Raw genomic sequence first — 22237 nt, forward strand, 5'->3', positions numbered from 1 at the left:
TTTTTTTTTTAAACGGAACCAGGGATTGAACTCCGGCCCTTATTCTACTGAGCTAATTCTCTGGCCCCTCTTTATTTTTAAATGTATTTGGTTACAAGGTCTTACTACACAGCTTGGACTCATAGTGATCCTCCTGTCTCAGCCTCCCCAGTGCTGGGATTACAGTGTGCACCAATGGGAAGAAAGCAGGTGGGAAACCCAAAAGCTACATCTGGTCCTTACAGTTCTCACTTTTCCTCAAAGCTGCCACCACCAAAGTCACTCTCCACTGTCTGACCTATTATAAACAGATGGGGAAAATAGGGTCAGAAGGCAGTAGGTCAACATCCTGAAAGTCAAGGGAGAAAAGGTTTGAACCTAAGTGAGACATCCAGCCTGACAGGCAAGAGCCACTGTAAACTTTGGCAGGGTCTTTCTCCAGAGGCTGGCAGGGGTGTCTAACCTTCCTTCCAGCTGGAAAATAATATTCTGATGTACCAAGGTCCACACTAGCGGGCAGGTGAGAAGGCAGGCAGAGCAGCTATCCTTGCCACTTTGCTCTGGCCTCAGAGCAGGGAAGTCCTGAGGGGCATAACTTACTGACTGGCTCATCAATTTCAGTCTCCATTTTGGGCTAGTCCAGGATTAGGAAAGCAGGACCTAGCAGAAAGATTTTTTCCTGGGTGCCATCCCTCCCCAGTCCCCCACGAGTCCAGGCTAGTACTTTAGGCCTCAGTTTCTCCATCTGAGCAAATAAAGAAAAATATATCTGGCTTCGTTTCAGGAATCAAGCAAGTTGGGCAACGACTAGACAAGAGGATATAAATTAGAGTATATGAGCCCTTTTAGGCCTCACACCCCTGAACTCAGAGGACCAGGAAGCAGAACCCAGAGGAAATAAGATGAACCATTAAACTAGAGTTGGAGGACTCCAGAAACTTTCACCCTTACAAAACAAAGTTCTTCTTCTGGGACCCACATAGCTAAGACTATATAGGTGCCAGGAAGCCTGGATGTCCCCTCAAAGACTCCATAAAACCCTACTAAAGCACCACTAGAAATAAGTGGTGGATGTGATGAGCCACCAAAACGAGAATCTGTGCCTAAGCTTGATCCACACTTCTGGGACACATTCTGCCACAAACAGTCCAGGTGTGGGCCCAAAGTCCTCAACATACTTTTTTGCTCTGCTAGGGACTGAACCTACGAGTGCTTCACAACTGAGCTACATTCCCTATATCCTTTTTTTATTTTGAGACAAACTCTTAACTAAGTTGCCCAGGCTGCCCTCTAACTTGTGATCCTCTGCCTAGCCTCCTGAGAAGCTGGGATTACATACAGGCATGTGCCGGTGTACTTGGTTCCCAGTCCTTAGTTCTTTGTATGTTTACTACATGAAACAGCCTGCCTGGACAGGCAGAGCCATGATAGGAAGTCCTTACCAAAAGTCTAGGACTACTGGAAATGCTAGGGAGACAGGGTTAAGGTTAGCTATACCTGGACAGGCTGGTGCACTAGTCATCCCCTTTCTCTGGCTACTTTGAAGAAGGGATAAGGTAGCCTTCTAGAAACCCAAGCTTCTGCACTCACTTTGGGGGACAATATGAGCTCTCGGGTCCAAAGGGCTCTGACACACCTCAAGGATAATTACAAGTATATCTCATAGAAACTACAGAAGCTTCTGCCCTCTCTGCACTGCCAAAGAGTCATCAAACTGTCATAAGTGAAGCTACAGTCATATTTCAAGCTGAGAGCCCATCATGAAGTTATGCAGCTTAATTTCAAAACATGGCCTTGATAAAAGTGAAGTAACTCCCATATCTGGGTTCCTCAGTGTTTAATACAACATGCCACAATTAATAGTCAGGTGGTGAACTTCTATGGTTTTGTTGTTTTTTATATTTTTAGACAGGGTTTTACTATGTAGTTCAGATTGGCTGTGAACTCACTTTGTATCCCAGGCTGGCCTTGAACTCACAGCAATCCTCCTGCCTCAGCCTCATGAATTCTGAATTACAGACATGTGCCACCATGCCAGTCAGAAGGTATAATTCTAGAAGCACTCTTTTTTTTTTTTTTTTTTTTTTTTTTCTCGGATCTGGGGATTGAACTTAGACCCTTGCGCTTGCCAGGGAAGTTCTTATTCTACTAAGCCATCTCCCCGGCCCCTAAAATTCTAATAGTGTCTAGACCTATTCAGTTCAACTCAAGGCATATCTGCATTCCTGTTGGCTTCCTTGGTGCCAACAGGAATGCAAATATGCCTTGAGTTGAACTGAACCCTGTATGAGTCAGGGATACAGTTAGTGGGGGCTACCATGACTGCCTTCAGCTACACTTTTCTAGAAAGCCTGAGTTGGCCAATCTCTGGCTAAGTTGCTCAATGTGTGCTTTCTCCCAAAAGACCAGTGGAGGTTGGGGAGATGTTCAGTGGCTTAAGCGTGTGCCTGGCAAATGCAAGGTCCTGTGTGTGATCCCTGTACCCAAAAAAAGAAAAAACACAGAGAGGACACAAAAGACCAGTGGATGAGAGCCCCTACTAACTGTATTCCTGGACTAACGAAGAGCCTAGAACATACCATTTTTGGTTATTGGAACCCTAGTGGCTTTCCCCAGTTTTGGACCACTGTGAGTTAAGTCCTACTTGACTGAAAGCAAAGTAGACTATGTATACTTCTTTTTTTTTTTTTTTTTTTTGGAACCGAGGATTGAACTCAGGCCCTGGTGTTTGCCGGGAAGTATTTATTCCACTGAGCCATCTCCCCAGCCCCTATGTACACTGTCTTGAGTCACTATCTGGTTAAATGGAGACTTCACAAATACAAGTCTTTTGTTACTGTTGTTCATTCTGAGACAGGGTCTCATGAGGCCTAGACAGGCCTCAAATTTGTAATCCTCTTGTCTCATCCTGAATGCCAGAATTATGGCCTGGCAGGAATACATGTCTTACAGGCAGACTCAGCACAGCCCTGGGGGCCTCTTGGAAACCAACTGGAAGATCCTCAGGGCCCAGAATCCATCGTCTAACTGGCACCTTACAACTTTAACCACACTTGAGCTGGGCATGGTGGTGCATGCATACAATTCCAGCATTTGGGCGGCTGAGGCAGGAGGATTGCTGTAAGTCTGAGCACAGCCTGGGCTATTTAGTGAATTCAAGGCCAGCCTGAACTACACAGCCACACCCCATTCAAAAAAACAAACAAAACACAACTTTAACCACTTCCATAATGGTTAGGTTCAGCCTCCTTGCAAGTGGTTATCAATGATTACAAAGAAATGATGCAGATGGCTATCTTGCCCTGGTTGGGCTGGGAGACAGCAATACTGAGAAACACTGGCAGTTGTGTAAAAACCTCGAGAAGAAAAAAAAAACAGGGGCCAGGGAGATAGCTCAATAGAATAAGTGCTTGCCTGGCAAGCGCAAGGGCCTGAGTTCAATCCCTGGTTCCACAAAAAAACAAAACAAAAACTTCAAGGAGTTGAGCAGCATGCAGCTGATACCTTGCCTCATTCTATAGAGTAGCCAGCCCCCTTGATAGGTACAACTCACTCTACTTATACAGCAGAGGCAAGAAAGTACTTCTATATCTGACCCCCAGGTTTTTAAACACATTCTACTACAATGACAACAATGGGGGTTGGAGAACAAGAGATGCCACACTGTGGTGATCACAAGACACAGCACCAGGAGATCCAGTTAAAAATCTCACTCAGCTATTAAATTGCCACCTCAAACATTACAAATTGGAGCCTAAGGATTACACTCTCTAAAGGTCAATTCCAGCCTCACAGTGAGAAACAAGTGTACTGTATATGAAGACCTAGTACCACTGATGTTCAGTGGAGTTACATTTTTGTTCAACTATAGTGCTGTCCATTCATTTCCTTCCCTAAGGCTTTTAGAAAGACCATGTCAGTTATGACTTACACTTATGCCAAATCTCCTTAGTGTCCTTGAGCAGTCTGTGCAATCTTTTTTTTTTTTTTGACAGTGCTGGGGATGGAAACAAGTGTCTCATGTGTACCAAGTACAAACACTATCGTTGAGCTATGGGGTAAACTTTTTTTTTTGGGGGGGTGTTAATTGGGAATTGATTCCTGAGCATTTGCATCCTCAGCTCTTTTTGAATTTTTTTTTTTTTTTTTTTCCGGAACCAGGGATTGAACTCAGGCCCTTGTGCTTACCAGGCAAACGTTTATTCTACTGAGCCATCTCCCTGGCCCCACTTTTTGAATTTTTTAAGACAGGATCTTGCCAAATTGCTAAATTACAAAGTCTGGGCTTAAACCTGAAATCCTCCTGCCTCAGCCTCCCAGAGTGCTGGGATTATAGGCATGTGTCCCCATCCCTAACTAAACCCTATGCAACCTTTATCTGAATGTAAATAAAGACAGGTCTGGTTCTAACCCAGCAGCCCATGAGAAGCAGACCATGTTCAATGCCAACTAGAACATGGCCTACCTAGATTTCCAATCAGCCAGAATATCTTAGGCTTTAGGAAGTGCTTTGATGCCCAAGCCAAGGTGTTCTCCTTTTTTAATTTGTCACACCTTGCCCTTTCCTAAGACAGTCCCTCCCTGCAGCTTCTCTGGAGACCTCACAGGCCTAAATTCACATGCTAACCAATGCCTTCCCTGGGCTGGGATGCACATTTGGCATCAGATGAACAGGGATCTCCCTGTAGCCACAGAACACGAATTTTGAAACTCAGTAAGTATGGCAAATCTGAGTGTGTTAGTCCAAACAGAGATATATGCTGAGAGGCTACAGTTATGTGCTTCCTATAAGTGAAGTGGTCAATACCTGAGAAGTGAGGAATGGCCAGGTTAGCCAATTTTTATCATGTATGTGTAGGTCACTGGAGGGTCGGGATATGGATCAGAAGATGAATATGGCAGAGGGAAAGCTCTTCCTAATGGAGGTCACACTATGAAGCAGACAAATTCATGGACCATATTGGGAGCTGCAAATACTTTAAGGTACATGAAAACTGAAGATGAAGGATAAAACTCAAAAGAAAAGCCTGGATAAGAGCATTTTATTTTGCAGTCAAGAGATGTCTAACAAAAAAAAGATGTCCAAGTACCTCTTTAGATCCCCTGCATTGACTCCCTACATCTGGACATTTCCCCAGCTCAGCTGCATAGAGAAACTGGGAACATCCACTCACTCCTCTCCAGCCCCAAGTACCAAAGCTCTATCCTTCTATCTTCTAGGCTAGGATAACACCTGAGACCACTTAAGTCAGAAGTCGAAGAGCCTTGGTCACCCACAACAGACATTCTCCAGATCAGACCACGGATGGGGCCCCACTGGCAAAGTAGTTTCCAGGAGAGATAACTAACAGTGCAGACCCCTAGCTGTGCTGAGGAGCAAACAACTGGCCTAAACAACTAAGTATGGCAACCACCATTCAAGAGGAAGAAAACACCTGGTACACTGACTAATGCCCCAGCTGTGGCCACCTAAACTTGAACTGCAAATGATTTCTCCAGGATAAGCTATTTTGAGAGGCTAGCAGACAACACCTGGGAAATTACTGCTTTATTCTATATAACTTCAGAAATTCTGGGGGCTGGGATGTAGCTCAGTGGTGTAAGCACCTGTCTGGCAAGTGCAAGGTCCCGAGTTCGATCCCTGGTACTACCAAAAAGAAAAAAAAAAGAAAAAAAGCTATTCTCTGGATTTATTTACTTCCAAGTTTGAGGCATGGGGTTGTGCTGGGAGCCCCCCGCACCACACACACACACAAAAAAAGTAGAAAGATATAAAAATCCTTCCACTGATTAGTTCTGGAAATACTCAGTCCAGAAAAGAGGGTCTGCCAAGCTGACTCAAATTCCTACATCTGCCCAGTGTACTAGCTGCACCACAGAACAAGCCCTCAGGTCTGGATCATACTCACACACCCGAAGTAAAACAAAGACCCAAAGTTTTGACAACAAAATGGCAAAACTATGCCAAACAGATGTCATTACCACCTTATTCTGAATTTGTAGGTCAAAAGAACAAGATGTCAAAAGTTACTTAAGTTTTTTCATCTTTTTTGTATTTATGACAGGGCTACAGGGTCTACAGGGTCTCACTGTGTAGATCGAACTTGTAGTGATCCTATTTACAGTCTCCCAAATGCTGGGATTACAGGCATGCAACCCCATACTGTCTTCATCTTTGTGACAAGCTAAGCCATGCATAGTGCAAGTGCCAGTAGTCCCTGCATTCAGAGGCACAGGCAGGAGGATCCTTTGAGCTCTGGAGTTCAAGAGTAGTCTGTGAAACATGGTAAAGATTCTATCTCAAATTGGCCAAGCAATGGCTGTGACTCATCCTCATGTCAGACACTGACAAAAGAATGTACAAAAGGCGGTACAAAGCTACAGGATAAATCCTGAGAGTACTTGGCTGACCTTATCAGACACAAAAGTTACATTTCTTGGTATATTGGTCTTGCTATATATTGGTCTTAACCACCCAGCAGAAAAGTATAAAAATGAGGTATTTAAAGTAAATCCATATTAATACGATGAGCTGTAAAAGGTTCAAGTCAATAACTTCTGAAGATAACCCACTAATATTATAGATTGCTAGACAGTGTTAGATTGTTTAGTTGAATTCAAATACCTATAGTATTTAGATGCCAAGAGATTATTCACCTCTGACAGGACAAAAAAATAAAAATAAAAGGATACAAAGGAAAGATCATTTTGTATTTATATATACAAAATAGGATAAATTTACAGCTACTTTCGCTTAATTCAATGAGAAGAAAGAGATGTACTAACAGTGTTTGGACAGAATATCCTATCTTGCTTCTTGTACTATGGATAACCACTAAGAAGATAACAATGTACAGTGTATTGACTATCAAAACTGTCCTATTAATCAGCTGTGAAAAAATAAATAAAAGACTCTTTCTCAAAAAGAAAAAAAGGTAACCTGATAAAACATTGTAGACTAACAAACAAAGCTCCCAATGGTGAAAGCTCCCAATGCCAAAGTTGGAACAAATTCAATATAAAATAAATATTCATGAGTCCATATTGATATAGAGATGACTAAACACATGACACAGAATACACATTTATGCCAGAGAAACCCAATAATTTCACAGGTACTCACTCATCAAGAAGGTGGAACTAATTCTTATTTATTATTTATTTGAGTTATTGGGGATGGAATGTGGGCAGCTCTGAGCTATATCCTCAGTCCTTTTTAATTTTTTCCAATTTGGAGTCAAGGTCTCATTAACTTTCCTAGGGGTGGCTTCAAATTTGCAATCCTCTGCAAAATAAGCTGATCACCATCAGCTTATTTTGTTTTGCTATTTGGGTGTATTTTTAAAGAAACAGGATCCTGGTGTGGTGCCCAGGCTAACCTCAAACTCCTGAACTCAAGAAATCCTCCTGCCTCAGCCTCCTAAACACTTAGGACTACAGGTATGCACCACTGTGCCTGGCTTCCCCCTTCAAATGTGGGCTGTGCACAAACAGGGGAGAAACAGTTACTTTATAGATGAAACCCTGGCAAACACTGCATCAGCCAGGTGTTCAATATCAACCACCAGGGCTCGGAAGCAGTCTAAGTACCTGCCTGGTAAGCACACGGACCTGGGATTGATCCCTGGTACCACATGCTGTGCTGGCCCCAGAACCCCAGGCATGCCATGCTGGCTCCTAAAACCAGATGAGATGGCACACACCTGTAATCCCAGCACTGGGGAGGCTGAGACAGGAGGATCACTATGAGTCTGAACTGTATAATGAGACCCTGTAACAAATAAATAAATCAATAAAATTTATTTTATTTATTTATTTATTTATTTATTTATTTATTTATTTAGTGTGTGGCCAGCTTAGCCCACCAGGGGGCGGGCGGGCTGGCATGTGGTGCTGGGGGATTGAACCGAGGTCCCTGTGCTTTGCTTGGCTTAGCTTGTTCTAAGTAGGTGCTTTAGACCACTGAGCCATCTCACCAGCCCAAAATTTAAAAATAAGAAAAAAGATAAATTCCAACTGAGGGTCATACTGTATCTGACCAGTCAGTGTCAAGGATGAGACAAGTTTCTCAGGCTATGGTAGCAAATGCCTACTATTCAGCAGTCTGGGAGGGTGAGGCAGGAGGATCACAAGTTTGAGTTCTGCCTAGGCAACTTTACAACTCAGAGAGATCTTACTCTGAAGTTTAAAAAAAAAAAGGGGGGGGGGGGGGAATGGTACCTAGGTGTATTTTTAAAGAAATAGGATCTTGGTATGGTGCCCAGGCTAACCTCAAACTCTTGAACTCAAGAAATCCTCCTACCTCAACCTTCTGCCAGCACTATCAGCTCATTCTGTAACTGTAACTCAGTGTGAAAGTCCTGGGTTCAATCCCCAGTATAATAGGGGAAGTGGGTAGAGGCAAGTCTGAGAAACTGTCACAGCCAAAAGGAGCTGAAAGTGCTATATGATACATATCTTCAAACAATAAAAGGAAGTTAGGAAAAAAACCTAAGGAAACCTAAAAGTAAAAATTTGTTACTAATATGTCATTATCAGCATTTTCTTTTTTCACAGCACTGGGGACAGACCCCATGGACTCACACATGCTATTCAAGTGCTCTACCACCAAACTACATCCTAGGCTCTCAGAAGTTTGAAAAATATCACACCAATGTAGGATTTTAACAGTAAAGGAAAAAGGATATAAGGTACATGGGAACTCTATGGTATCATCACAATTTTCTACAAATATAAAATTGTTCTGGAAACAAAGTTTACTTTTTTTTTTTTTTGAAACAGGATCTTATTGTGTATTTCAGGCTGGCCTTGAACTCATTGCAATTCTCCTGCCTCAGCCTCCTGATTGCTAGGATTACCAGCATGCACCACTATACCCAGCATTTACTTAAATCTTTTTTTTTTTCTGGAACCTGGGATTGAACTCAGGCCCTTGTGCTTGTCAGGGAAGGGCTTATTCCACTGAGCCATCTCCCCGGCCCCCACGTTTACTTAAATCTTAAAAATTTTAAAGGAAAAAAAAACCAAACAGCCAAGCATGGTGGCACATGCCTATAATCCTAGCCACTTGGGAGCTGAGGCAGGAGCATCAAAAGTTCAAGGCCAACCTTGGATAATTTAGTTAAGACCCTACCTTAAAATTTTAAAAAGGCCAGCCAGATAGCTCACCAGATTAAAGCACCTGCTTTCGCAGACACAGGGGCTGGGGATTCGATCCGCCAGGCCTGCTGTGCTGGCTCTGCCCAACAGGCGTGCTGAGACAGTGACTGTGACTGGGCATGGTGGCATGCACCTGTAATCCCAGCGCTTCAGAGGCTGAAAACAGGAGGATCACTATGAGTCCAATCTGTGTTGTAAGACCCTATATTAAATACATAAAATTTAAAAAAAAATTTTAAAAAGAAACAAAGACAAGTTTTAATATTTAGATCAAATAATGATCTACATATCGCCCCCTACCTTCATGGGCCTAGAACTGAGGGCTCACACATGCTAGGCAAGCACTCTACTCTTGAGCTATATACTGGTGTATATATCAGCCCCTCCATACTGCTGTTGCTTTCACAATGATTTTTTTTTTTTTTTGATACCAAGAATTGAACTCAGGACCTTGTGCTTTCCAGGCAGGTGCTGTGCCACTGAGTTATATTCCCAGCCTCAGTGACTTCTATGAGATCCTGAGCAATCACTGATTTTCTCTGGGACTCCATTCAATAGGAAGGCTACTATTCCTTTGACCCAACGTCTATGTGGTCGGAGCTAACAAATTTCAGTCTGCTCAACAAAAATATGTGGGAGAAATCATGCTTAATGACCTGAGTTAGTGTATCTCTGAATCTCCAACAGAGAGGGAAGACAGTCATAGCCATCATACATCCTAACCTCCCACCCTGATTTCCTCTCCTTATTCCCTGCTCTTCTCCAGAAGGGAAAACCCTGCCATTTTAAAGCAGGCTGTTAAGGCACAGTCTAAAAATAATCACTGAAAGCACATAAGACAAATCAGAAAGAGAAGAAAAGAGGTTGGGTAGGGCTTGGAAAAGTGGCTCCCAAATCTTGTCTCAGATTGTGGTCCATAAATATCAGAAGTCTATGCTTTTGTTTAGCCTTAAATTTCATAGTTAAAAAGCCTATATACAGGGGCTGGTGAGATGGCTCAGTGGTCTAAAGCACCTACTTAGAACAAGCTTAGTAAAGCACAGGGACCGCGGTTCAATCCCCCAGCACCACATGCCAGCCAGCCCTGCCCCCTGGTGGGCTGAGCTGGCCACACACACACACACACACACAATAAATAAATATTTTTTTAAAAAAGCCTATAATATATATTTTTCCTGATGAATAAAAGCTTTATCCTCACAGAACGCAAATAAAAGAGAGCAGACAGCCTTCTGCTCTTTCAGATTTTATCCCACCATACCATACTAGTAAAAAAGAACAAGTTTAGTTTTATTTTTTTGAGACAGGGTCTTGCTATGTAGCCCTGGGTGACCTTGAGCTCCTGGCAATCCTCCTGCCTTAGCATCTGAGTGCTGAGATTATACGGATGGTCTACACCTGGCCAGAGGAGTGAATTTTAAGGGACCCCGATGTACATCTTCAGGCAGGCCTGTGACCAAGGAATAAGGTACTAGACATCAGTTTACTTACTTCCTGAGGATGATGACTGCTCTGCGCTCTTTGATGTCCTGAGGCCGTATGCAGTGAGTGATTTCATCAGCAGCATATCCACTGGAAAGAAACACAGCACGTATCACCATGAAGAGCAGACAACCAAAGTTCCTAGGGGATAGTGTTATTCACAATGTGCAAGAACCAGTGCTTGGAAAAAAAAAAAAGAACCAGTGCTTGCCTGGCAAGCACAAGGGCCTGAGTTCAATCCCTGGTTCTGCAAAAACAAACAAACAAATAAATAAATGCAAGAACCTACATGAAAGGGAAATACCACGTTAAGCTCTAAGAAGATTCTGCCTACAAATTGTTCAAAACTAACATGATAAAAAGGAGTCTCAGTGCTCTCTTAAGGCCGAGGCCAAAGTAGGACTCGCTCTGCACAGGTGAGGAAACTGTCTTTTACAATTCTTAGGGCTATGGTTAGAGTCCAGCAGAACATTTGCCTGCTACATACCGTTTAAGGTCTCAGGTTAGGTCCTTGACACAGCAATTAATAGTGAACCTTCAAGAGGATACACTGTTAGAAGATCTAGAGGCAACTGGAGGGACGTGGAAGAACCTCAGTGAGGAGACACAAACACTGCCTACATTTCTCCCCACCCTTATCATGCAGAGGAAGCCAAGGTAGCCAATGACAGTACTGAGTCATCAGGAAGAACTAGGACTGCCATGTTCCAAGAGAATTTATCTACTTGGAAAGAAGTTTCCACTAGGGAGGTCCAGAATTTTGAAGACAGCTGTGTTTGGAATATTTTAAGAATTTTCACCATACTCGAATTTCTATTTTCAACAAGTAACATGATTTTAAAAACTGTTCACAAATAACCACTAGGAAGAGAGTATGCAATGTGTTAATTATTGGAACTGTACTATCAATTTGATTTGAAACTGTCTCATTGCTATTTTTCTCAATAAAATTATGGGAAAAAATTTAAATAAATAAACAAAAAACCCAAAACAAACAAAAAACTGTTCGCAGGCCAATGAACATGGGTAAATGACTATCCTCTTCTTAGGTAGCACTTTTCTGATTTGAAACTCTGGAACCAGCTCCTGAGCCCCTCATACACTCTCCCTGGGAGCATGGCACCCAAAAGACATCCTTCAGAGTCAGCTAGAAACTCACCCAACTATAGGCCTTACTCTAAGACCTTACTTTCTCAGCTTCCCTACTTGCTCAGGATTGCTGGCTGCCCTTAGACCACAAACCTTTTTCTCCTGACCACTGATCAGCTCCTCCTCAATAGTAGCTCTATAGACACACACTTAAGTGTCACAAACCCTACAGGTCTGACTGGGAAAAACTGCTTAAAGTGGTCAGGCTGGCTCAATTATGGGCAAGAACTAGATGCAAGAACCTATAAGAAATAAAAAGCCGGGCTGGAGAGATGGCTCAGTGGTCTAAAGCACCTACTTAGAACAAGCTTGGCAAAGCATCAGGGACCACGGTTCAATCCCCCAGCACCACATGCCAGCCAGCCCCACCCCCTGGTGGGCTGAGCTGGCCACACACACACACACACCACTCTCTCTCTCTCTCTCTCTCTCTCTCAAATAAATTAAAAAAAAAAAAAAGAAATAAAAAAAAAAGAAATAAAAAGCCAAACTTCCACCTATAATTCCAGTTACTTGGAAAGTTGAAGCAAGAAAACCAAAAGTTCTAGGCTCACAACATTTAAAAAGGGCTGAAGATAGGGGCTGGGGAGATAGCTCAGTAGAATAAGCGCTTGACTGGCAAGCGCAAGGTCCTTAGTTCAATCCCCAGTACCACAAAAAAAAAAAAAAGGCTGGAGATATATAGCTGAGGCAGAGTGCTTACTCAGCATGTATAAGGTTCTGGGTTCAATCTCTAGTACAATGGAGATATGGCAGGAGTGGGGTAAGGGAGTTAGGGTGGTAGGCAACAGCGGGTGGATAGCAAGGGAGAAAAATAAATAAAATCAGACATGGTTAATACACACCCCCTAATCCCAGAATTTAGGAGGCTGAGGCAGGAGGATTAAGAGTTCCAGGCCTGCCTGGGCTATAGACCAACTTCAAGCATGGTTGGAGTACACAGCAAGACCCTGTCTCCAAAACCCTAATCCTAAAGGCCAGTCAAATAGCTCAGCGTATTAATGCACCTGCAAGCACATGCAGGGGGCCGGGGGCTGGGGTTTGATCCCAGAGCCTGCCAAGCCGGCCCTGCCCCCGGGGCACACTGAGCCAGCAATTGAGACTGGGCGTGGTGGCATGTGTCTGTAATCACAGCGGCTGAGATTCAGAGGCTGTAAACAGGCAGATCACTATGAGTCCGATCTAGCAGTGAGACCCTGAACACCCTGTGGACCATTCCCTAAAAATACAAACAAAACAAACAAATAAGCAAAACAAAAAAAACAAACAATTAGGATCACCCCCTAGAAGGAAACACTTCTGACTTGGAAATGTAACTTGAGGGTATGCTAGTGATACAACAGTACATTTTCATCTTACAGTTTTCTCCTACCCCTAGGTCAGGGTTCTTCAAAGACTGTTCTTTGAACACCAACCCCACATCCATAGTCAAATCAATTTAGAAATACTGATTAGGATTTCAAAAAAAGCATTGTTGTGGATCTTAGAACGTTAGAGTCTGCAAATAACTGCTAAGTTCACTTAACTGAGCCTTAGCAAGTAATATATCTAAGCTCACAAAACTAATAGGTAGCTGGGCATGGTGGTGCATTTAACTGAGTTAAATGGTGCATTTCACTCAGTTCACTTAACTGGGCACTAATCAAAGAACTAAAGAACTCTTAATACCTATTAATATTTGTGTTAACTCAGCGAGAAGTACTATACAGTAATTAGGGAGATGAGACTTGTGTTTATTTTTTTTTTGCTGAGCCAAGGATTGAACTCAGGCCCTTGTACTTGCCAGGCAAGCACTTATTCTACTGAGCCATCTCCCTGGCCCTGGGACTTGTATTTATAACAAACTCATTGTCACCTACCAAACCTTTGTCATCTATTAGATTCCCCTCCCCCCCTTTCTGAGACAGTCTCCTGCAGTTCAAACTGGCCTTGAGCTCTCCTCTGTAACCCAGGATGGTCTCAAACTTGCAATGATTCTCCTGCCTTAGCCTCCTGAGTGCTGGATTACAGGCATGCACCACCATGCCCAGCTACCTATTAGTTTTGTGACCTTAGATATATCACATGCTAAGGTTAAACCTCAGCTTCTTTATCTGTAGCAAGCAGAACAGTAGGTTCTTGGATGCTTATTTCATTATTATATTCTAAAACTTTGTATTCATTTTATTTATTTATATTTATTGAGACAGGGTCTCACTATGCATTTCAGGTTGTCACCAACCTCACAATGATCCTCCTGCCTCAGCCTCCCAAGCGGTGAGATTACAAGTGTGTATCACCACATCTGGCTGTATTTTTTTTTTTTTTTTTTTCCTCTTTGGTACTGGAGATCAAACTCAGGACCTTGCAATTGCCAGGCAGATGCTGTGTCACTGAGCTATATCCTGGGCTCCTGTATTCACTTTATTATTACTAAGATTCTAAAACTTAGACATCAGCAGGTCCTCCCTTCCAGGCAGAATCACAAAAATCAGTTACACGACTTACATTGATAAACACTTGTGGAAAAGTATAGTGTTACTTGCAAGGCTGCTTCAGTCCTGGCACCACACTACAACTACGAAGAATTTAGCACAGACAAAGGGGCTTTGACCATCCCAGGGCAAGCCAGTGCCTTGGATTTAGCACCTATCAAGGAGACATGACCTACAACCTCTGCAGGGACCTGTCAGCAGCAGAGGTCTCTGGGACCCCATTCCCAGGGCTAAAACCTCAAGTCTCATTCTACATTCTTACACTCCACATTGCTTAATGAAGACCGAGGTCATAAGATAGTTCTGTAAACTGTATACATAGAGGATTTTACAAAAGAAACTAAGTCCAAAGGCACATTTCTAAGGTCTGAATCTGCGGTGTTAGCTACAGGCCATGTTTCCTGCTTTTAGTAAGAGTTATCAATCTGGGGCTGGTGAGATGGCTCAGTGGTCTAAAGCACCTACTTAGAACAAGCTTGGCAGAGCACAGGGACCACGGTTCGATCCCCCAGCACCACATGCCAGCCAGCCGCGCCCCCTAGTGGACTGAGCTGGCCACACACACACACACACACACACACACAAATAAATAAAATTAAAAAAAAAAAAAAAGAAAAGAAAAGAGTTATCAATCTGCTTTAGTTGGCATTATGACTGAGGGCCATGACTTTTTGTTTCTAACAAGGAACCACTTCTCTTAATGTAGTTCTGGAGCAAATATAGATGCTCATCAAAGCATGACTGCCCCCATCCCCTAAAGGGCTCTAGAACAAACAATAAGCCATGCCAGGTACCTGCCATCAGCCCAATGCTTAAGCATCACAAACCATATAGGTCTGGCTGGGAAAAACTGCTTAAAGTGGTCAGGCTGGCTCAATTATGGGCAAGAACTAGATGCAAAAAACTGTAAGAAATAAAAAGCCAAGCTGCTACCTATAATTCCAGTTACTTGGAAAGTTGAAGTAGGAAGACCAAAAGTTCTAGGCTCACAAAATTTAAAAAGGGCTGGTGAGGGGGCCTGCCCATTAGCTCAGTTGTTTAAGTGCCTGCTTAAACAAAGCAGTTAGGCTCAAGGTGCTCTGGTTCAAACCCAGTTTCTCACAGGAAACCAGAAATGCCCTCACGGCATCTTCAGGCCGCCAAAAAAAAAAAAGGGCTGGTGATACATAGCTCAGAGGCAGAGTGCTTACTCAGCATGTGTAGGCTCTGGGTTCAATCTCCAGTACAATGGAGATACAGCGGGGTTGGGAAATAGAGATAGGAGTGCAGAGACCCAAAAGAAATGACTGTGGCACTAATTCTACCTGAAGGACTCATTATCTTCTAGAACCTCCTAGCAGCTGTCTGAGCCCAATGACCATCTTTAGAGTATTAGGCACCCCTAGGCATACTCAAAATTCTGATCGTTTATAGAAAAAGAAAATTCTGATCATTGGCCAAACTTCACGAGAAAGTGTTCAGCAGAAATCCACAAAATTGTTATTTATTCTAAGGAACTCACCTTCTACAAGAAACTGTAAGTCCTAGTCGGCCAGCTTGTAACTTTATATATCCTGGGTCCAGCCCTACCCCTGGCATGAAAAAAAGTTCCAGCATGTCCTGCTCTTTTGTTTTCACAGGGAAATGAGAGGAAATACTTTGTGCAGTCCACACTGCCTGCTCCCTGCCTGAGCTGTATCACCAGCAGCAACCATTAGTATTAGGAGTAACTGAGCCTAGTTTTGTCACCTACTACCTCAGTGGCTCTTAAGGGAGTTGACACATTGATCTTTTCGGGGAACCTTTCTCAGAATTCCCCAGACTGGATTTCTCCTACAATGTTCAATGATACCCTCCCAGGGAATCTCTATTTTACCTGGTCTGTGGAAATTCTGTATTCCCTATAAGGCAAAGCACTACAAAGGTCTTAACTCTGCAGTGAACAAAAGATAAATGTATATTAAAGCTTATACTCTACTTTGTAGCTGCAGTTTCTACATCGGCAAAAAGGTAACACGCCCTTCTTCAGAGGATCAGTCTAAAAAACAATGTATAAGGACCTGTGTAGGGTTATACATTTGGGGATGGTCTTGGGGACTATGATGTCAAGGTACATTTCCAAGATGGCCACCATTCCTCATGTATTCTATGTCCTGCTTAGTCCAAAACAGAGCACAGATAGAGGGCCTGGCCAAAACCACTACCAGATGAGAGCCTCCCTCACCACTGATAAAGCTATAGGACTGAGAAGCTCAGGCATTTGGGAGGCAGCAATCAGACCACCTAGACACTGGGCCACGTCTATGAGCCCAGGCTCAAGTTATTTAGTAGGCTCAAGCCTCCCAAAAGACATACACAGCTTAACTTCATAAGTGCCGGGGCTTTCTGAATCCAGGTCAATCTGCTACATCCCTATTCAGCACATATCATGGTACAAACAAGAGCTCAATAGAAAAAGAAGCTCACTCCTGAGACATGTTTAAACTTCAAGCATTCAACAGTATGACAGAGTCAACCTTTTGTAATAACTATGGCATTAATAACCCCATTTTGCAGAAGAAGAAAACTGAGTCCCATAAAGTAACTTGCCCAGAGGTAAAGAGCTGAAGTGGTAGTGCTGGAACTGTCACTAAAGTGGCCATTAAACTCAGGTTTGTGTTAGTGATAGTATTATGTGTTAAGTGGGGTAGAGGTGTGACGGGGTATAAAAGATTGTGTAATGAAACGAGGAAGGAAAAAAAATCCATCTATGTTTCTTGGTAGCAAGGTCTAATCTGTCCTAGAACACTTGCTAGTCTCACCAAACACACACATAACCACCAGGCCTACAAAAGAGGCCTGCAGAAATAAGCTTATGCTCTAAGAACATATACTGCATCACAGTGATAACTGTATACCAATTTCCCAGCCTAAAACGGCCAGCCAGCCAACCCTAAATTTGTATGGTCTATTTATTCTTCACTTGCTTACTATTCTTAAGATCGTGGCTTTCTCTCCTCTGCTGCCCTCTACCTTCTCATGAGACCGGGCAGCACCAGAAGCAGCCACCCTAATGGCGGAGTCCCATCTGAGACTACACAACCCTTACTTCATCCCATGGTTCCTCCTCTCCGCATGGGAACAAGATTCTACACAGGAGATGTGGCCCAGGACTTATCTGCCCTACTTCCCCAACTATTTTAAACAAGAAAGCTAAATTTTGCTTCCAACCAGCTGAAGATGATCAACTCTTAACCCCAAACTAACAGGTCCACTCCATCTAATACCAACTGTTTGCTGGGAGAGTCAAAGGCTGAGCTCTCCAGAATGCACCCCATGGTTGATTCCAACAGTCATTTCCTGATGGATGACTGAGCCCTAGGTCTCTGAGTAGATTTGTTACCACAGATCACACAGCAGTGATTTAAGAAGTAGAAGCAAGTAAACAATTAGTCTTGAAGCAATTACTCTAATTATTCCAACTGAAGTTTTTTGTTTGGTTTTGTTTTTTGATACAGGGTAGAACCTTGTGCTTATTCTCCTGCCTCAGCCTCTTCAGTGCTGGGATTACAGGCATGTGCTACCACATCCTACTTGAAGTTTGTTTCAATCTGTTCCATTCACTCTACATGTAGGCACAGGAGAAGGATGAACTGATATGAAAAGAAGGTAAAAGATTTTTAGAAAACAAAAAGGAGGCCCACTCAGGCTCAAAAAGAGGAAGAATACAAAAAACTGACAGCTGGGTTTGAAAAGAAATGTAAAATACTTTCAGAAAGGTCTGTAACCTTGTTATACAGCAAGATTTAGGCAATGCTGTGTCAATGCTTGCCATACAGCAACATCCACGCTGACCACTTCTAAAATATATTCCTGCCACATTGCCTTGGACAATTACAGACACTATTACTACTAACAATTGAAGTCTCAGTCAGAGGACAATTGCTAGAATCCCTCCAAGTGGGCAGAGCACCAGTCTTTTATCAGCCCCTCCCTTCTAATCTGCAGCTTTACTAAACACCTCTGAGCTGTGATCTCTACCAGAAAATGAGAGAAAGCACCACCTCTTTTACTAGCTTACCATACCAAATAAACTGAGAGTGCTAAATTAGCAGGTGCTGGAAGTAAATTGATGCGAGTGTCCAAGACCCTACACCAGTGCCTCTCAACTGGGAACAACTGCCCTTCCAAATCTCATTCCCAGGGACATTTGGCAAAGTCCAGAGACATTTTTGGTTATAAAAAGTGCTACTACAATCTAACAGAGGCCTGGGACACTGCTAAATTTTCTAAATACATAAAGACTAACACAACAAAGAATCAATGAGTCCTATTATCAACAGCAACACTGTCAAAAACCACCAATCCAGAGCTTCACCAGAGTCTAATAATGAACTCCACCTGGCTCAAAGTAGCACTAGCGCCTTCCCTTTATCTACAGCTATCCCCTACCCTACTTGTTGCCAAAAACCTTTGTTGTTCTCCCCTCACCCGCCTTTGCTTGGCTAATTCCTAGTCACCTTTCAAGCTCCAGCTTACTGACTTCCCAAAATTTCCAATACTCCACAATGGATAAAATGTCCCTTCAGAATGTTCCTGTAGTTACCTTCCTGGGCTGTGACTTGACCTCTCTACCAGGTTTAAACTATAAACCTCATGCTTTAGGATCCACCAAATCTCTAGACTCTTCTCCATTAAGATAGCAGAGACTTACTAAGCGGCTATATAGAAAGGGAAGCTCCCACTTAAAACTATCCTGTGACAGGCTCTATATTAAGACATCAAATCACTTTAATTCCAATAGGCTTCACAAGTTGGCATTATCACCACTCTGAGGATAAGAAAGCAGGCTCTGAAAACACCCACAAGATCCAAAAGTAAACAGCAAGAGAGCTCGATTCAAAGCCTGGGGCAGCACTTTTTCAAGACAGGGCTAGGCCTCCTACACTAACTTTGTGGCCAAGTCTGAATCCAAGAAGAGGTGGAAGGGAAGCTTTAAGACTTTACTATTCTCAGGAAAAGATGAAGAGAATTTTCCTGATGATGCAATCCTTTTGCTGATCACTAACTGAACTGCATATTAAGAATTTGAAACTTCTGCTCTTCAATTCAGAGCTGTGAATGGGTTGGGAGCATTTTAAGAGTCACAAACTGAATGAATAAACAAACAAAAGTCAAAAAAGGCCTTGAGATCCTTCATCAAGCATCAGATCACTGCCAGACCTCCTGAAAACAAACCAAAGGGTCTACAACTACATACAAAATTAGTAACCTATTAAGATACCAGATATTTCTAGTATAAGGCTCCTAACAACAGAAAATCAGAACACAAGGCTGCCTTACATAGCAAGCTCCTTGGGAGGATCTTCCCAGGAAACCCTAGATTAAAAGGTTCTGCCAAAACATCCATATGAAACATCAGGACGCTGAGGGCTCCAAATGACAAACAGGCATCTGACAGGTACTCTTTTCCGTCAGTGACTTCCCAGACTTTGCCATCACACAGCCTTGGACATCCCAAGGCTCTAGTACCATCCCTAACAGAAGCAGCCGCAGTTGGGCTTTTTTGGAACCAGGAATTGAACTCAGGACCTTGAACTTGCCCAGCAGGTGCTGTGTGGCTGAACTATATCCTTGGCCTTTTTGCTCTGTTTTGAGACAGGGTCTCACTCTGCGGTTCAAGCTGGCCTTGGACACACTTTGTAGGTCAGGCTGGCCTCAAATTCGAAGCAATACCCCCTGCCTCATCCTCCTGAGTGCTGAGATTACAGGCATGCACCAACGTGCCTGGCCACTATATATATTTTTCAAAAGGCACTTTCCCTTCCCCCTACAACCGAGAAACAGAAGGATGGGTCGGAACCAAAAAAAGTAGATTCCTATTGGCTGCTGCCTCCAGGACCTGAGTGCACAGTTAAGGCAGTAAGAGTGTAGGGCCGCCCCCTCCTCCCAGGTGGGTTACCTGAGCACAGTCACGCTCCCTCTGCGCACAGGCAGGGAAAGCACAGGTTCTGACACACGGATAGGCTTGAACTGGAATTTGCAGCCGAAGCACAGCGCAGAATCGCTAAAGAAAGACACAGACACGATGGGGCGCTCAAATATGTGGATGGGGTCCACGTGAGACACGATGCAGCCTCCTGGCTGGTAGTCGTTGATGACGGCGCTATTGACGAAGCCTTCGGGAATGACGCGGTGTTCCACTAGCTTCTGGATCACCAACTGGTGCACCCACTCAGGGATCTCGTCCACGTCTCCCGGAGGGTACAGGCGCTCCTGGCCAGGCCCGCGCTTCTGCAGCTGGGCGCCATACGTGTAGCCCTCACCGAAGAAGTACTTGTTGCGCAGCGGGGCCCGGTCCACTGTATGCTCATTGTACAGGCCCTTCTCAGCGCGGGACACCACCTCGTCAATGCGGGCCTCGATCTTGGCGCACTCGTCCTGGCTGAAGAGGCGTATCTGGCGGATGCCGCTCTTCACCTTGCGAGCCTCCTCCTCTTTTTGCAGCTGCTGCTCCTCGTAATCGCTGCGCTCCGGGTCCGAGTCCTCCTGATACTTGCGCTTGGTCCCGGACACCGGGTAAGGTTCGGCGGCTGCGGCGGCGGCGGCCGCGGCGGCCACAGCAGCGGCTGCCGCAGCCGCGGCCTCCCGGTTACCTGCCTTATAGTTGTCCCGGGACGTCATGGACTTCAGCTTCTCACGCAGGTCCGTATAGCCGCTGGCGGCCGCCATGCCCCCGCGAGACTACTCTAGGGTCCTCCAGGGCGGGCGGAGCGCCCGGACATGGCTTTCGGGGGGACTTGCCCCAGGGCCCCCGGAGAGGAGGGGGTCCTCAGAGCCGGACCCCCATCCGAAGCCAGGGGACCTGGTACGGGTAAGCGAAGGACCAGGCGCAGGGTCGGGCCTCAGGGGTGACGGGTCATGGAGCGGTGGAGACAGCAGGACTTCCTCCTCTACTTTCTCCACGTCTCGAGGAGCAGGGGCGCCAGCAGCGCCTCATGCCGCGGAGGGCTGCTAAAGGAAATTCGGCCTGATTCCCGGTCCGACCCTCCTCCGACACCTGGCCCAGCCCGCACTTTAAAGCTATCCTCACTACGTCACAAGCCGCCCGCCCGACGTCCGCCAGCGCCGCTCCTTAGCGGGCTCTTCGACGCGCAAGCGCAGTGTTACCGGCCACCGCGGCTCAGTACGCTGTGGGCATGCGCGTGCGTGCGGGCCAGGACGGTAAAGGGGCCAGCGCAAGCGTACAAGGGCACTACAGCTCGCCTGCCGCCCCTCCCCCACTCGCTGAAGAGCTTCGAGGGAAAACTCTCAAACAGCGACCTGCCTCCACGTCGCGCCGCCTCCAGGGCTGAAGGGCTCCCTTCGCTGGGGTGCGCTCACGTTGTCAACACTGTTGCTATGCCGCGTCATAGCATCGTCTGAATGCCCTTAATTGTTTCAGCCCCAAGCGCGCAATCACCGAGGAACCGCCACAACCTAGGTCTCCCTGTTACCGCCCCTTTTGGCGCGTTCACTTTTTTAATTGGGCCATCGGCCACGCGCCGGAGCCAGCCCAGACTAGAGTTTTCACAAGTTGATTGGTAAGTATACCTGTCAATCAGACAGTCTCCTTAGCTACTGCGTCCATCACTTAATTAGTTACGGGGAGGGCCGCGAGGACCTCAAAGAGCGAATGGGTGGCTAAGTGAGTGCCTGAATGAAGGCCACACTACAGGAAATCACTCAGGACGCCTAAAGAAACTTGTGACACTCGCAGAAACTTCTCAAACTGTAGAATTGAAAGCATCGGGTCTAACTCCGAATCCAGAGGGCCACAGATACAGAAGCTGGAGGCACATCCTGCCGCCGCCGCCGCCGCCGCCGCACCGCCCCCGCCCGGAGCACACGTTCCACTAGTCACGTACCGGAGGCGGCAGGCGCGTGCGCAGCCGCGGGGCCGCGCCGCTGACCCGCGGCTAACCTCCGGCGCACTGGATGTGGGTATGGGACAACTTTTCCCGAAATGACAATGGGACAAGAGGCATACGGATGCA

The 22237-nt window shown here is 44.9% G+C and overlaps 1 protein-coding gene across 1 annotated transcript in view; it reads right to left on the minus strand.

Moving 5' to 3' along the window:
• Alkbh5 (alkB homolog 5, RNA demethylase) overlaps positions 1–21784 on the minus strand; it is a 26474-nt gene extending 4690 nt beyond the window's left edge. Inside the window, exons 1-2 of the mRNA XM_004640293.2 lie at positions 20164–21784; positions 10630–10710 (exon numbers count right to left, since the gene is read on the minus strand). Of these exons, the coding sequence (XP_004640350.1) occupies positions 10630–10710; positions 20164–20933 (851 nt within the window). The 5' untranslated portion in view covers positions 20934–21784. The remainder of the gene's footprint in view (positions 1–10629; positions 10711–20163) is intronic.
• Between the last annotated feature and the right edge of the window lie 453 nt (positions 21785–22237).

Source organism: Octodon degus, unplaced genomic scaffold (assembly GCF_000260255.1).
Source record: "Octodon degus isolate 3935 unplaced genomic scaffold, OctDeg1.0 scaffold00122, whole genome shotgun sequence".
Lineage (NCBI taxonomy): Eukaryota > Metazoa > Chordata > Mammalia > Rodentia > Octodontidae > Octodon > Octodon degus.